Source organism: Myotis myotis, unplaced genomic scaffold (genome assembly GCF_014108235.1).
Source record: "Myotis myotis isolate mMyoMyo1 unplaced genomic scaffold, mMyoMyo1.p scaffold_m19_p_3, whole genome shotgun sequence".
NCBI classification, from domain to species: Eukaryota; Metazoa; Chordata; class Mammalia; order Chiroptera; family Vespertilionidae; genus Myotis; species Myotis myotis.
Genome location: NW_023416335.1, coordinates 191,510,880 through 191,527,930, shown reverse-complemented (window position 1 = coordinate 191,527,930; position 17,051 = coordinate 191,510,880). Strand labels below are relative to the sequence as shown.

General features: G+C 42.5%; 1 protein-coding gene across 1 annotated transcript; it reads left to right on the top strand.

Moving 5' to 3' along the window:
• Positions 1–11,457: 11,457 nt before the first annotated feature.
• Positions 11,458–16,831, top strand: GDF3 (growth differentiation factor 3). Its single transcript, XM_036296730.1, has 2 exons — positions 11,458–11,725; positions 16,001–16,831. Exons 1-2 carry the CDS (start codon positions 11,458–11,460, stop codon positions 16,828–16,830), a joined length of 1,098 nt encoding a protein of 365 aa, XP_036152623.1. The 3' UTR covers position 16,831.
• Positions 16,832–17,051: the final 220 nt, after the last annotated feature.

The window sequence follows — 17,051 nt, the reverse complement described above, 5'->3', positions numbered from 1 at the left end:
TGGAAAGATCCCCAGCTCCTGCACAGAAACATGCAGAACACATCACAGGCCCAGAGCCCTCACGGGGCACAGACACTCACAGGACACAGGTCCTCTCCCTCCCTAGACCTCATACCCTGGGCAGCTCCTGCTGAGCTACTGGGAAATGTCTCATTGGCTGGGGATGGAGGAGGGACTCCTTGTGTCCCCACTGTGAGATGTGGGGGCGCGGAGCGGAGTTTCCACAGTGGCAGGGGCCGGGGACCAGGGCGGCAGGCTCAGGCCCGAGGGGCAGCAGTGAACAGCAGAGGTTCAGAACCCCCAAAAGGGGTGGGGATGCCTGCAACTTCATCTGCTCGGTGTAAACACGTGTCACCTTTGTGCGTAGCTAGCCCCCCGCCCCCCGTTTCTTGCTGTGTTTGTTGTAATGTACCCCGTGAATCACAGAAGGACGCCTCAAGAAGTCGAATTAAAGAGTCACATTTATTGCAATCCGGGACTATGAGGGGTCATTCCCAAATCTCATAGTGATAAGATGGTGGCAAAGCCAGACTTATATAGGCAAAGATCACAAAGGTATTGATTACATCTCAAGGTTTGGAATGAGGAACCTGGTTTGCAAAAAAGCAGTTTACAGAAGCAGAGCAGCATGTTAATTATAGTTTTGGGTCTCGGGGTCACTGAATTGACAGAAAGACATTATCTAGAGCCCTCGGGTCTGGAATGAGGAACCTGGGTTAAACTTAGGCATGTTATCTAAATTACAGTTTTGGGTCTCAGGAACACTGAGTCAACAAGGACACGTTAACTGGAGCCCTCTGACCTTGGGATAACTGTGCTGTCCTTCCCAGGTAAAGGAAAATGTGCTTTCTAAGACCAGTATGACCACTACAAATGGGATATTCACATTACAATCAGTAGGGTATTCAATCAAATGGGATGATTTATATAATTCAGAAAATCAAAATAACTTTTCTATTGTTAAACAAAGCAAATAAGCACAGAAGCCAAACCGCAGGGTTAAAGGTAAACTATAGTTTCTACCTGAGATGATTGCTACCATACTTCAGTTTAATCTTCCCACCATCCTGTGAGGAGAAGGCATCGTCCCTATTTTGCAGCTGAGAGCAAGGACTCAAAGAGTGAAGAGACTTCCCAAGGTCACAGCCAAAGCCAGAAGCCAGGCCTCTTGATTCCAAGCCTGACTCCGTCCCACCTGCCGCCTCCCTCTGCCCAGGAGGCCTGGGGAGCATTCTCACTGCCAGAGGCTCTGGAAGAAGGGGACCGAGCCGCCCATGTCACTCACCCCATGGAGTGAGGACCCGGCCCTGTGCCCGCTGGGCCCTAGGTTTGGAGAGGAAGGGAGTCCTGGGACCCAAAGGAGCTCACCAGCTCTGGGCCTCCTTGTGGCCACTGCTGCCCCCAGGAATGCTCCCTGCCCCCCTCTGCGGAGGCCCAGCACCGTGCGTCCTGCCCCCACCCACCAGGGAGCCTCCCCAACGGCCCAGGTGCTGGTCCCTGCGAAGCCCCATCATGTATGCAGGTGGACACAGGCCCCTGGGGATTCTAGTGCTCCCGGGCCCAGCCCTCGTTACATGATTTGATGGAGGCGACCCCGGTTCTGGTTCTCTCCAGACTCAGAGCCAGGTAGGACCTTGGCCCCTTCCTCTGGCACCGCTACCCTCTCTGGCCAGCAGTAGCCTGTTGGGCATCTGAGACTCAAGATTCTTTTTTTTTTTTTTTTAAATTTTTTTTTAAATTTTATTGATTTTTTACAGAGAGGAAGGGAGAGAGATAGAGAACTAGAAACATCGATGAGAGAGAAACATTGATCAGCTGCCTCCTGCACATCTCCTACCGGGGATGTGCCCGAAACCCAGGTACATGCCTTTGACCAGTATCGAACCTGGGACCTTTCAGTCCGCAGGCTGACGCTCTATCCACTGAGCTAAACCTGTTTTGACAAGATACTAAAATTAATTTATAAAAGCATTTTTTTCCCAGCCAGTGTTGCTCAGTGGTTGAGCATTGACCTAGGAACCAGGAGGTCACAGTTTGATTCCTAGTGAGGGCACATGGTTTTGGGCTCGATTCCCAGTGGGGGGCATGCAGCAGGTAGATGATCAATAATTCTCTCTCATCATTGATGTTTCTATCTCCCCTCCCTTCCTGTCTCTAAAATCAATAAAAACATTAAAAAATAATAATAAATTAAAAAAGATACCTGTGAAGTACCAGAAATAATACACCTCAAAGGGTGTATTAACCCTTAAGAGAGCACATAATCTTAAGTATCCTGTAATCCAATCCCCACTTTGCTTTCTCCTGCCTCCACGTAATCTTCCTTCTGTTGCTTCCTTAATTTCAAATGCATAAAAGATTCTGCAAACTACCATTCTCAGGAGCATTTTTCTCAGGCCATTGAAATCTTACTTCCAGGCATGTCCTCTCTTTGGCTCAAATGAATTTTTATAAAAATTGTCTGCAGGTTTGAAAGTCTTTACATCAACAGATTTGAGATCAGAGGATTATCCTGGATTATCCAGGTAACCACAAAGCTCCTTGTAAGAGGGAAGTTGGAGGGTCAGACAGAAAAGACTGTGACAACAGAAGCAGAGACAGAAAAGGTAAAGTGAGGGGGAGCCTGGAGCCAGGAATGAGGACAGCATTTAGAAGCTGGAATAGGCTGGGGGTGCATATGATCCCCAAGAGAACGAACCATCAATGAAAAGAAGTGCTTTCGTTGCCACGTGGGCATATACATTTTATATTCGTACATGATAAGTCACAAGTATTCAGGAAGAATAAATACGTCCATTTGCTTCCAAGATTATTTTAGTTTTGTTCTCTTTTTCCTCTCCCTTAAAACTTGTAAATCCCGCCACTATTTTTTTCCCCTGTCGATATTTTTGAAATAGCAGAAAAATTTAGAGATCCTAAATCTGAAGAGGTCAAAGAGGTTAATCCCAAGAGGAAAGGTCATGAGCAACATCTTTTCTATTGTCTTCTGACTGCTTAAAGGAGAATACTTTTAAAAATTTGCTATCTAAGACATAACAAAACTTGACCTTATCAATTGCAAATTTATGCTCTTGGAAGAAAGGAGGACTATTTTTTTGTTTCTTTGCTCTAGGCCCAAACATTAAGGGTAGTCTTACAGATAAGAGGACAATTTAGACATTTAAGCATTAATATGGCATTACCCTTGCCTTTGGAGACCAAAAAGACTCAAAAGTCTGTTATTCAGAAGAGGAATTGTTTACAAACATTTATTTAAGATTTACTTTGCCATTGAAGAACTTGTTTCTTTTTTTAAAAATATATTTTATTGATTTTTTACAGAGAGGAAGGGAGAGGGATAGAGAGTTAGAAACATCGATGAGAGAGAAACATTGATCAGCTGCCTCCTGCACACCCCCTACTGGGTATGTGCCTGCAACCAAGGTACATGCCCTTGACTGGAATCGGACCCGGGACCCTCGAGTCCGCAGGCCGACGCTCTATCCATTGAGCCAAACCGGTCAGGGCCACCTAATTTTAATTTACAGTTATTCTACTCTGTGTTCAGTATTTTTTATTTTTTAATTTTATTTACCTTGTCTAGAGTAATTCTATTGCTATATGCTTATACTTATTTTTATTCCTGGATTAGTATTTATATACTAGAGGCCCAGTGCATGGATCCGTGCAGCAGTGGGGTCCCTTGGCCTCACCCACGGGGATCAGTGCACTTCCGCACTGCCGCAACCCGGCCTTACCCACCAGCTCATCGGGCTCCAGCCCGCTGTCCGTGCCTCTCCCGTTCATCCCAGCCCTGCTGCACCTGCCGCTGCCACCACTCTGGCACCCAGGGAGAGTGTCCTCAGGAGAGGCTCACACTGCCCCAGCTGCACTCGCCATCCGTGAGCCCGGTGTTTGATGCCCATCTGTTAGCTGAGCGCCGCTCCTGCTATGGGAGTGCACTGACCACCAGGGGGCAGCTCCTGCATGAGCTCCAGCCAGTCAGCCAGTCACTTAGGCTTTTATATATATAGATGTCTAATACTTTGAGGTGTGTTATTCTGAGTATGAAAATATTCACAGTATATGAATTTATAGATGAAAGGTAGGAATTTCTTTGATAAGATTAAATGCTCTTAATTTTTACTTATTGATTTTAAAGAGCAGAAGAAATAGAGAAACATTGATTTGTTGTTTGTTCCACGTATGCATTCATTGTTGCTTCTTGTATGTACCCTGACGGGGGTTTGAACCTGCAACCTTGACATATTGCGACGATGCTCTAACCAACTGAGCTACAGGGCTAGGGTCTCACATCCCAACTTCTTAAAATAATGCCTGGCACAAATATTTGTTGAGTGGATGAGTAGAATTATTAGTATCTTGTACATGCTATGAACAAAATATAACAGGGGAAAAAGAATGCAGATGGTGGGAGAGAGGTACAAGTTGGAAATTAGAATGGCAAGAATAAGCTTTAAGGAGAGGGTGAGGGAGGTCAGGAAGTCAGACATGGGGACATCTAGCCAGAGTCTTCCCAGCAGAGGGAGCAGCTAGTACATGAAGAATTGCAGTAGCAGCAAAACCAGTGTGTCTGGAGCGGAGTGAGTAGGCATTGACTTGTCCTCTGAGTGAAACAAAGAGCCAGTGGCGGGTTTTGAGATGAGTGAATGTGTTCACTGATATTTTTAAAGACTTTGGGTGATGTGTTAAACAGACAAATTAACAGGAGAAAAGCATACAAATGTATTTAATATGTTTTACATGACATGGGAGCCTTCATAAGGAAATGAAGACCTGAAGAAACAGGCTGCAGTATTTTTATGCTATAGTTGATGGCAGATATACTAGTACTAGGGGCCCAGTGCACGAAGATTCATGCACTGGGGGGTGGGGGTGGGGAGGGTGGTGGGGGTCTCTCAGCCCGACCTTCACCCTCTCCAATCTGGGAGCCCTCAGGGTAGCCCTCTCCAATCCAGGAGTTTCTGTCTGTGTTTGCAATCATATGAGCAAATTGTCTGAGACCCCCCAACCCAGTTTGGTTTGTTCCTTACAGAATAATAGAGGCATTTTTTTTTTCTTTGCTTCATTGGTGGAGATTTCCTGGAAGTTTTAGGATATCTTCCCTTTAATTTTTTCTAGACACTCTGATTTTACTTATGTCGCTCACCTTTGCTTTCCTTCCATTCCCTACTGCAACAGTAACTTGCTCCAGGCTCACTTTACTCTAGTGCAGTGGTTCTCAACCTGTGGGTTGCGACCCCTTTGGCGGTCAAACCACCCTTTCACAGGGGTCACCTAAGACCATCCTGCATATCAGATATTTACATTACGATTCATAATAGTAGCAAAATTAGTTATGAAGTAGCAACAAAAATAATTTTATGGTTGGGGTCTCAACATGAGGAACTGTATTTAAAGGGCCAGAAGGTTGAGAACCACTGCTCTAGTGTTTAGATCAGCCGTGGGCAAACTATGGCCCGCGGGCCGAATCCGGCCCATTTGAAATGAATAAAACTAAAAAAAAAAAAAAAGACCGTACCCTTTTATGTAATGATGTTTACTTTGAATTTATATTAGTTCACACAAACACTCCATCCATGCTTTTGTTCCAGCCCTCCGGTCCAGTTTAAGAACCCATTGTGGCCCTCTACTCAAAAAGTTTGCCCACCCCTGGTCTAGATCCATCTGCCACCAGAACTATGATTCCCAGCATTCCTGGTGCTCCCTGTGCTCTGGGCTTCTGTTTCTGGTCCTGGGGCTGTCACCAAAACTACTATTCCCAGAATTCCTGGTGCTCCCCACACTCTGGGTTTTCCCCAGCCAAGGGAGCCACATCCCCCCAACCCTCCAGCTCTCCTGCTCTGCTCTCTGTCCAGTGACTGAGGGAGCCACATCCCCGCAAGCTGCCGGCTCTCCCACTCTGCTCTGTGTATGCAAATTACCCTCCATCTTTGTCGGGTTAATGTGCACACTCATTCCTCATTGGCTGGTGGACATGGCTGGTGGGTGTGGCTTGAGTGTAGTGGAGGGACAGTTAATTTGCATGTTTTTCTTTTATTATATAGGATGATGGTTAAGGTGCATGAGGAATGTGTAGTTAACTAGGGAACATTTAGAAAGGCCTGTTTGTTCAGATTCTTCTTGGCATTCCTTTGTCATCAGAGATAAGGGTGCTCATTTCCTCCTGGTATAGGGAGGGCTTCTCTCTCATGAGGGTTTTATGACCTGTTTTGGGGGGAGTTTGGGAGAAGGTCAGAGTGACCATCCTGCTTCTGCCATTTTTTCCTCAAATTCCTTTTATGTAAAATATTCAATCTGCTAAATTGCTATATTTTGGGGAGTGTGTCCTTTTTTAAAATATGTTTTTATTGATTTCAGAGAAAGGAAGGGAGAGGGATAGAAACATCAATGATGAGGGAGAATTATCAATCGGCTGCATCCTGCAAGCCCCCTACTGGGTATTGAGTCCCAAACCCAGGTATGTGCCCTGACATGGGCTGGGCTAGGGGAATGTGTCTTGAACCCTATCACCATATAGCAACTTATAAATAGCTTACAGTATATATCTTAAGTATATGTGTATATGACATAATGGCATATCAGATATGGACAAGACTCCCAGGAAGTGTTACTATACATAATAAACAAGAGACTTGTAAGACATAGGTAGAATTTATTAGATGTGCTAAATATTAAGTAAGTTAACCTGTAGAACATATTAAAAAAAATTTTAAAGTTATTTCAGAGAGGAAGAGAGATAAAAACACCAAAGATGAGAGAGAATCATTGATAGACTGCCTCTTACACACCCCATATTGGGGACTGAGCCCACAACCCACCATGTCACCTGACCGGGAATAGAACTGTAATCTCCTGGTTCATAGGTCGATGCTCAACCACTGAACCACGCCGGCCAGGCAACCTGTAAGGCATATTAAAGGTGATAGAATAAATGGAATATATGATGGAACAAACAAAAGTGTTTGTAAGTTACACTCTTATACTCTAACTAACTGAGCTACCCAGTCAAGGCTGGAAATTTTTTACACTTATTGTTGAAGGGGATGGAAAGACCAAGTATACATAGAAATCCTGATAACTCGAGGTTGACAGCTATGTCATCCTCAAATTGGTAACCCACTGATGACACCCATTATGGTTCCACTCTGTTCCCTCTGGGGCTCTGCCCCAGCAGGCTAAGTGATAGCTGACAGTTCAAGTATATGTTGGCTCCAGGCATCTGCTCAGTCTCCTTGCTCAAAGCTCAACTGTGGTCCGCACCATCAGTGGAAAAGCTGATGTGGCTGGGAGCGAGAGTGAGAGACAAGACATATCAACATTGAGTAACCTAGGCTTCAAGTAGTGTGGTCCTTCCACCCTACTTTTCACCCCACTTAAGGTGTTTTAAGTGGCTCCATCTCTTTTACCTTGATTCTCACTATGCTTCCAATTGATTTGATAAATGTGGTTTGAACATCTTAATTTGGTTTGTGAGCCTTTCTGTCCTGTGACTTCTTGGATAGCATGACTGGAGGCTACTGTTGCATCAAGTTAATATCTCACACCACAGGATGTAAACTGTATAATTTATTTGTTTATTTTCATATATGTTTTTATTGACTTTAGAGAAAGGAAGGGAGGTGGAGAGAGAGAGACACAGCAATGTGAGAAACATTGGTCAGTTGCCTCTGGTACACAACCAGACTGGGGACTGAACCAGAAACCTGGGCATGTGCCCTGACCAGGAATCAAACCAGTAACCATTTGGTACACAAGATAACACTCAACCAACTGAGCCACTGTGGTCAGGGCATTGTACAACTTTTTATTTATTTATTTATAATATATTTTTATTGATTTCAGATAGGAAGGGAGATAGATAGATAGATAGATAGATAGATAGATAGATAGATCAATGATGAGGGAGAATCATTGATTGGCTGCTTCCTGCACACCCCAACTGGGGATTGAGCCCACAACCTGGGCCTATGTCCTTGACTGGAATTGAACTGGGACTCTTTAGTCCACAGGCCAACACTCTATTCACTGAGCCAAACTGGCTAAGGCCACGGTATAACTTAGAAGAGCATTTTTAAATATATTTCAAAATATAAGCCTTATACAGTATTTATAAAACAAGTGCAAATCTTTCTATAAGTAGTTCTATATTAGCCATTTTGCCTTGCTTTTGACTTTCTAATTTGGGCTGAGAGTCCAAAATTACATGATTTTGTTTGTAGAACCCTAAATGAATATCTAATTTAACCCTGTGATTTTAGATAAAGAAAGGGAGGCCCAAATAGATTAGCCTTTTATGACATCTCAGATCATTCATATCCTTCTATTAAAAAATAATTTTAAAAAATAATAATTCCAGGCCTGTCTGGGTAGCTAAGTTGGTTAGAGTATCGTCTTGACGTGATGAGATTTGGGTGTTTTTTGTTTTGCTTTTTTTTTGTGTGTGAGATTTTGGGTTTGATACCTGGTCAGGGCACATACAAGAATCAACTAATGAATGCATAAATAAGTGGAACAACAAATCAATCTCTCTCTCTCTCTCAAATAAATAGAAGAAAAAAATTAGTTAAAACAATATATAAAATTTCCATGCCTGAGTAGCCTATATAATAAAAGCTTAACATGCAAATTGACCAAATGGTGGAATGACTGTTTGCTATGATGCACACTGACCACCAGGGGGCAGACACTCAACGCAGGAGCTGCCCCCAGCTTGCAGGCTCCAGGCCAGCCAAGGCAGGTGCCAGTGGGGGGCCCCTGATCACCCTGCCGATTGCCCCACAGATCAACCCTGATCCTTGGCTAGGCCTAGGGACCCTACCCATGCATGCATTTCATGCACCAGGACTCTAGTATATCATAAAAGACCGAGTGAATTGTTCAAGATTACATGGTTATTGGAGGAGCCTAATTAACTCAGATTCCCTGACTCCTGATTTGGTGTTTTTTCTGCTGTAGGTGACTGCACACTCTCAATTATTGCTTTCTTTCCCTTGATCAAGCTCCACTTTAATAAATAATAATAATTAATATCAGCTAAACTTTTATCAAGTGGTTACTCTTTGGCAGACATTGTCCTGAGCCTTGCATATGCTCATCAAATCCTCTTTGTACCTTAGCAAAGAAAGCTTTGTTCTCACTTTACAGTTGAGTGACTTGTCCATGGTCTTACAGCTGCTAAGTGGTGGAACCAGAATTTAAACCAGTTAGTCTGATTTTTGATTTTAAGTCAGGTAAGTTAAATAAAATGCAACCTATACTTGCTGTTGAAAACAGGTGGGGCTTATAGGTTAAAAGTGTTAGCTAAGCCCAGCAGGTGTGGCTCAGTGGTTGAGTGTCAACCCACTAACCAGGAGGTCACAGTTTGATTCCGAGTCAGGACACATGCCTGGGTTGCAGGCTCAATCCCCAGTAGGGGGCATGCAGGATGCAGCTGAATGATGGTTCTCTCTCATCATTGATGTTTCTATCTCTCCCTCTCCCTTTATCTCTGAAATTAATAATTAAAAAGTATATATATATATATATATATATATATATATATATATATATATAAAGTGCCAACTAGGATGCAAGTAGGAAGAGATAGGAGAAATGGGAATGGAGAAAACTTGGCTATCTGGAAGAGTAAGACCTCTAGAAATAGTACCAATTCACTTGTTCACTTATTTATTGCACATATATTTATTTATTTTTCATATGCTTTTATTAATTTCAGAAAGAAGAAGGGAGAGGGATAGAGAGATAGAAACATCAATGATGAGAGGGAGTCATTGTTTGGCTGCATCCTGCACACCCCACACTGGGGATCGAGCCCGCAACTCGGGCATGTACCCTGACCGGGAATCAAACCATGATCTGGTTCATGGGTTGGCACTTAACCGATGAGCCATACCAGCCAGGCTATTGCACATATACTATTGAATGTCTTCTACCTGCCAGATACTTTCCTGGGCAATGGAGTCAGTCAGAGGAAAAGATCCAGTGGAGATTTTCAGAGGAAGAAATATGATTTCAGTTCCCAGTGACTTTATGGTCTAGGAGGGAAATAGGCAAGACACAGTGAAATGCACTGTGATAAGTGCCATAAAGAATCCCTACTCAAGCCTCAGTGGGAGAAAGAAGAAGCATCTAAATCTCTCTTCTCAAAAAGCTTGAATATTATTTTGGCAACAAACAAGCTAATTGGAAATAGCACCAATTCATACATTCACTTATTTATTGCACTATTTATATTTATTGAATGTCAGACGGCTTCCTCAATAGCAGAGTAAGAGGAAAAGATTCTGTATTTGAAAATCTCACAGTACTTTGTCAAAACAAAACAAAACAAAACAAAAAATTGATATATGCTGCCCTACTAAGCTTTTCAATAACTCCATGTCTTTTCACATGTAATTTCTTCAGTCCTGGATGCCTGATTGTCTTACTGAAAAATGTCGACTTAAACTCTGAAACTTTCTCCTCTGAGAACACTTTGGGTGTACTTACCATTTGGCAGGCATTGTGCAGAGCACGTTAAACACATCATCTTAGCAGATTCCTATGGCAAATTAGAAGGTCAGTTTTTATTTCCAGTTGAGAAAAAAAATACATTTTTAGGAAGGTTAAGGGACATGCCCAATGTCTGATAGCTAATAAGTAATGGAACCAGAATGAACCCAGTTAGTCTGACTTTTGACTTTCAATGAGGAGAACAAAGGTAGATGAACAAACTTCAGCCCCTCTTAGAGCTGACAGCTGACAAAGTGTGTAGACCAACTTCCTTGGGAGGATTTCTTGCTCCCTGAATTAACTTCCCACACATCTATCTATATATTTGTCTAATTAGGCTATGAATGACAAGACTTTGAATTACTTATTTCGAGGTTGCTAGCACCTGTCTCAGCACCTTGCACATAATAGATCAGTGGTTCTCAGCCTTGGCTGCACATTAGAGTCACCTGGGAATCTTTTTAAAATCCTGATTTCTGGGCCTCATCCTCCGGAAATTCTGTTTGTTATGGGGTGGGGCCACCACATTAGTAACTAAGAAACAGAATTTCCGGAGGATGAGGCCCGGAAATCAGAATTTTAAAAAGATTCCCAGGTGACTCTAATGTGCAGCCACGGTGGAGAACCACTGTAATAGATGCTTAATAAATACTAGCGGAATGAATAAATGCGTGTCTCCATTCCACTCTGTCTACTGCTGACAAACCTCAGATTGTTGTAGAGTTAGGCCCACACACTGGTAATCTTTGCTTTGTGTACTCATTTTCTGGAACAGTGGAGCTAGGGAAGAGAAAAAAAAGATTGTGTCTTTTTACATCCAATTGCCTCTGAGGAGCTGGGAAGAGAGCAATTCACACTTGATTATCTTACATCAGATAAATTAGCAGCACCTGAATTGCTGGGCAGTCAGGAGCTAGAGCTCTCTTCAGCCTCACTAGCCAGCTTTGTCTCAGCTCAGAGGCCATGCTTCCTTCCCTGCCAGTATTGGCTCTCAGCCTCTCCTTAACTCTGGCCTTGGGCCAGACATTCCAATTTCAAGAACATGCCTTCCTCCAATTTCTGGGTCTAGACAAGGTGCCTTCACCTCAGAAATTCCAACCCGTGCCTTATATCTTGAAGAAAATTTTCCACGATCAAGAGACAGCAGCCACCATTGGGATCTCACGAGATCTATGCTTCGTAAAGGAGCTGGGAGTCCAGGGGAACATACTTCGACTTCTCCCAGATCAAGGTAAGGATATTGGAGTGTTTCCTAGAGGAAAAATCTGGCTTTTTGGGGGGTGGGGTGGGTGGGGGCAGGGGATGGCGTGAAGAAAGGAAAGAAGATGTAACAGTTACTGAGGGGTTCATAGAAAATTGTGTGCTGGTATTTTATGGACTTTATCTCATTTAATCCCAACAAAAATCCTGAAAGGTAGGCTCAGACAGTAGAACCTGAAACCTATTCAAGATCATACAGCCAATGTGTAAGGAAAGTGAGGATTTAAAATAAGTTTTGTTTTTCTGAATCAACAGCTTTGTGCTGCAGTTTAGGTGGGAGGGGTGAGGGTGCAATTAGGACTCAGTCTTCCACTCTTTAGCCCACAATTTAGACATCTTGGTGTCTTTGGTATGGCAAGCAGGGGACTAAAATGTTGAGCTCAGTTTGCCCATGCACCTAGCTTCTCTTCTCATACCTCCCACTGCTTTTGTTGGATGAAAAAGGCTATTTTTGGCTTATGAATACAGAGCAATAGCATATGCCATTCTCATACTCTATATAAGGATCTGATTGAGTGCCATTTAATAATTTGCCAAACTAACCAACCATCAAAATGACCCAGATCAGCTGTTAAAAGTTTATTATCCTGCCTAGTTCTTGCCCTTCACTCTTCCACCCAATTCTTATTCAAAGTCAGAAATGAGTGCTGCAATCTGCATTTCTATATGGCCTCCCAGGTGGTTCAAAGGCGGCCGTGAGAGGCCTAATAGTTAGTTGTACAGCAACTAAAGATTGAGATTTGAATATTTATTTGTCCACGAAGCTGTGTACCGGGAACAGTGTATGGCCACGACAATACGGAGGGTAAAGATAAAATCTGCTCTATTAGCTTATAAAAGGAAGGCAGACAGATGACTTCCATAAATACATTTGTATTAAGTATTACATTAGAGGCTTAGGGCCTTGGGGGTGTGGGTTCAGGGAAAATTTCTGAAGGGTTAAGAGGTAAGAGGAGCTTGTTTGAAGGGTTTTTCTTTGAGAGAGTAGAAAACAGCGGAGGTTACTTCCTTCCTCAATGGAAATTAAACTGATTTTTGTGATAATAAATCATATCAAATAATGGTGTGTGTGTGTGTGTAGTGGGGCGGGGGACAACATAATCTCACTATCATCTCCCCCTAACTCTTCCCCTAGAGAAAACCAGCATTAGCAGTTGTATATTCTTCCAGACTTTTCTTTTTTGCATACATAATACTAATAATGGAAACTTGTAATCTAAAAAAAAAAAAAATGGGGTCATACTGTACATTCATTCCTTTGTATTAGGAACATCTCACATAATTCAAAACAAATTGTCAATTTATTTTCATTTTAATGGTTGCATGATATTCCATTGTATGGATATGCTATAATTTATGTAACTGATGCCCTGTTGATGGGCATGGGTATGTAATAAATAATGTAGTTTTACATCTTTACATCCACTTTTTTGTGCGCGTACACTTTTTCTATTATTTCCTTAGGATAAATTCTTAGAAGGGGATTGTTGCATCTAAGAGCAGACACATTTATACTTACAGTATATAGCAAATGTCCTCCAAAATTTATACCATGAGTATAAGAGAATTCTCACTTTCCCACAATTATTTTTACATTTTAAAATATTTTTATTAATTTATTATTTTAAAAATCTAAATATTATTGAAAGTATTATGTATGTCCTCCTCCCCCCCCTTTTACCCTCCACCCCCTCACTTCCCCACAATTGACAGCAATCCTTTTAAATCCTTATTGCCCTGGCCAGTATGTCTCAGTTGGTTGGGTGTTGTCCTATGCATGGAAAGGTTGCCAGTTCGATTCCGTCAGGTCACAAGCCCAGGTTGTGGGCTTAATCCCCAGTAGGGGCATGCAGGAGGCAACCAATCGATGTTTCTCTTTCACACACACACACACACACACACACACACACAAACACACACACAAAAAAACTAAAAAGAAATAAAAATAGGAACTTATTGAAGTGTAACATACATTCAGAAAAGTGCTTATATCATAGAGAACAGCTTAATGACTTTTCACAGAAAACCAGCACCAAGATCAAGAAACAGAATATGACCAGCAACCCCAGAGGATCCTTCATGCTCCCTCTGATTAATCACTACTCCTCTATAGGGGTAACTTCTATTCTGATATCTAACATTACATTTTAGTTTTGTCTTTTTTTGAACTTCATGTAAATGTGGAATGTAACATTTTTTTGTGTCTGGCTTCTTTCACTCAACATTATATTTATGAGATTTATCCATGCTGCATTTATTTGTAGTTCATTCCATTGAGGTATAGTATTTCATTCTAATAACATATGACAATGTACTTATCTATGCTACATTGGATGCCCACTAGGTACACTTTTAGCTTTTAATTTTTGTTAACCTGGGAGCAAAACACAATGTCATTGTTTTAATTTTAATTTTTTAATAAGGTGGAATAATGCCTTTTAAATTAATTAATTAATTAATTATTGACTTTAGAGAGAGGAATGGGGAGACAGGAGGGGGGGGGAGAGAGAGAGAGAGAGAGAGAGGAAGAGAGAGGAAGAGAGAGAGAGATATTGGTTGACTGCCTCCTGCATGCATATAGTAGTTTTGCATTTTCATCTTTTCAAATCTGTCCATTCTGGCTTTTGTCTTGTGTTGTCTTCACATGCCTAAGGAATGTGACTTAGTGATATGAATAAAAATGGAGGCCAATATTCTAGAATTAGACCCCAAAATAAGGGAGATCAACAGTTCAGAGAGGTTGAGAAGGATAAGTACTGTGACTACACCCCTGCATCTGACAGTTAACAACCTTTAAGAAAGGTGTTTCAGTGGAGTAGTAGGGGCAAAAGAGTAGGAAAATAGCAGGAGGCTATCCTATCTAATAAAAGGCTAATATGCAAATTATCTCCTTGACCGGGAGTTCAACCAAGAGACGGGGCCGGACTGCCAACCACCCACGGCCACTCTCCCCAGTCAGCCTGGCCAGATTGGCCCCATTCGGGGCGGGCCAGCTGGACCCCACCCATGCGCGAATGCATGCACCAGGCCTCTAGTAAGTAATAAGTAGAGATAGCAAATGTAGACTGAGCTTTTAAAAAGATGGTCAATGAGAAGAAAGGGAGAGATGATACATTGGGCTTGAAGAGAAAAGTGGGTAATTTGAAATGCATTTTATTTATTAACTAATATTTTTTTTTAAATATATTTTATTGATTTTTTACAGAGAGAAAGGGAGAGAGATAGAGAGTTAGAAACATCGATGAGAGAGAAACATCGATCAGCTGCCTCCTGCACATCTCCTACTGGGGATATGCCCGCAACCCAGGTACATGCCCTTGACCGGAATCGAACCTGGGACCTTTCAGTCCACAGGCCGACGCTCTATCCACTGAGCCAAACTGGTTTTGGCTATTAATTAATATTTTTTAAAAAAATATTTTTATTGATTTCTGAGAGGAAGGGAGAGGAAGAGAGAGATAGAAGCATCAATGATGAGAAAGAATCATTGACTGGCTGCCTCCTGCACATTGGATTGAGCCGCAACCCAGGCATGTGCCCTTGACCAGAATTGAACCTGAGACCCTTCGGTCTGTAGGCTGATGCTCTATCCACTGAACCAAACTGGCTAGGGCTATTTTTTATTTTTTAAAAAATGTTTGTTAGTTCTTAGCCAAGGATATTTTTTAAAAGATATATTTTTATTGATATCAGAGAGGAAGGGAGGGGGAGAGAGGGATAGAAACATCAATGATGAGAGAGAACCATTGATCAGCTGCCTCCTGCATGCCCCCCACAGGGATTGAGCCCTCAACCTGGGCATGAGCCCTTGACTAGAATGAAACCTGGGACCCTTCAATTCGCAGGCCAACACTATCCACTGAGCCAAACCAGCTAGGGCCAAGGATATTTTTTCCCATTGATTTTCAGAGAGAGGGAGAGGGAGGGAAGGAGAGAGAGAGAGAGAGAGAGAGAAACTTTGATGTGAGAGAGATATATCAATTAGTTGCCTTCTGATCACTTCATAAGGTATGCAAGTGTCCAATTGCTATGTTGTACACCTGAGACTAATATAATATTGTATGTCAACTATAGTTTAAAAATATATTAAAAAATGAGGAGTGAAATAAATAAATCCTCCTTTTGAGTACAACTGATTATTTCCTGCCCTTACTTTGTATATGTGATATACATTTAACATTTATATCATAGGTGGATATAGTAAAACATATTACAGTGACCCTCACATCTTTCTGTTCTTATCTAGGTTTCTTTCTTTACTCCAAGAACCTTCCCCAGGCCTCCCCTTGCCTACAGAAGCTCCTCTACTTCAACCTGTCTGCAGTTAAAGACGAGGAGCGGTTAACGATGGCCCAGCTGGGCCTGGACTTGGGGCCCAACACTTACTATAACCTGGGGCCAGATTTGGAGTTGGTTCTGTCCCTGGTCCAGGAGCCTCATGTGTGGGACCGGTCCATTCCTAAGCCGGGTAAAATGTTTGTATTGCAGTCAGTACCATGGCCTCAAGGTGTCCTTCACTTCAACCTGTTGGACGTGGCTAAGGATTGGAGTAATAACCCTCAGAAGAACTTAGGCTTGTTCCTAGAGATACTGGTCAAAGGACAGAGAGACTCTGGGGTGAATTTTCAGCTTGAGGACACCTGTGCCAGCCTGAGATGTTCTCTTCATGCTTCCCTGCTAGTTGTGACCCTCAACCCTAAGCAGTGCCACTCTTCTTCCCGAAAAAGGAGGGCAGCCATCCCTGCCCCTAAAGTTTCTTGCAAGAACCTCTGCCATCGTCACCAGCTATTCATCAACTTCCGGGACCTGGGCTGGCACAAGTGGATCATTGCCCCCAAGGGGTTCATGGCAAATTACTGCCATGGAGATTGTCCTTTCTCATTGACCACTTCCCTCAACGGCTCCAATTACGCGTTCATGCAAGCACTGATGCATGCGGTTGACCCGGCGATTCCCCAGGCTGTCTGTATTCCCACCAAGCTGTCTCCCATTTCCATGCTTTACCAGGACAATGATGACAATGTCATTCTACGACATTATGAAGATATGGTAGTTGATGAATGTGGGTGTGGGTAGGCTGTCCGAAATAGGAATCCAAGGAGTGTTCTTAGGGTAAAGCTTTTAATAAAACTACCTAACTGGTTTATGAGCCCTTGGATATGAAATATCAATATGGTTATAATTTGTCTTTCTGGAAAATCCATCATGATTGATGATGTCCCAAATTACACACACACACACACTCTCTCTCTCTCTCACACACTCACACACAGCCTTAATGAGTATAGGAATTTAAA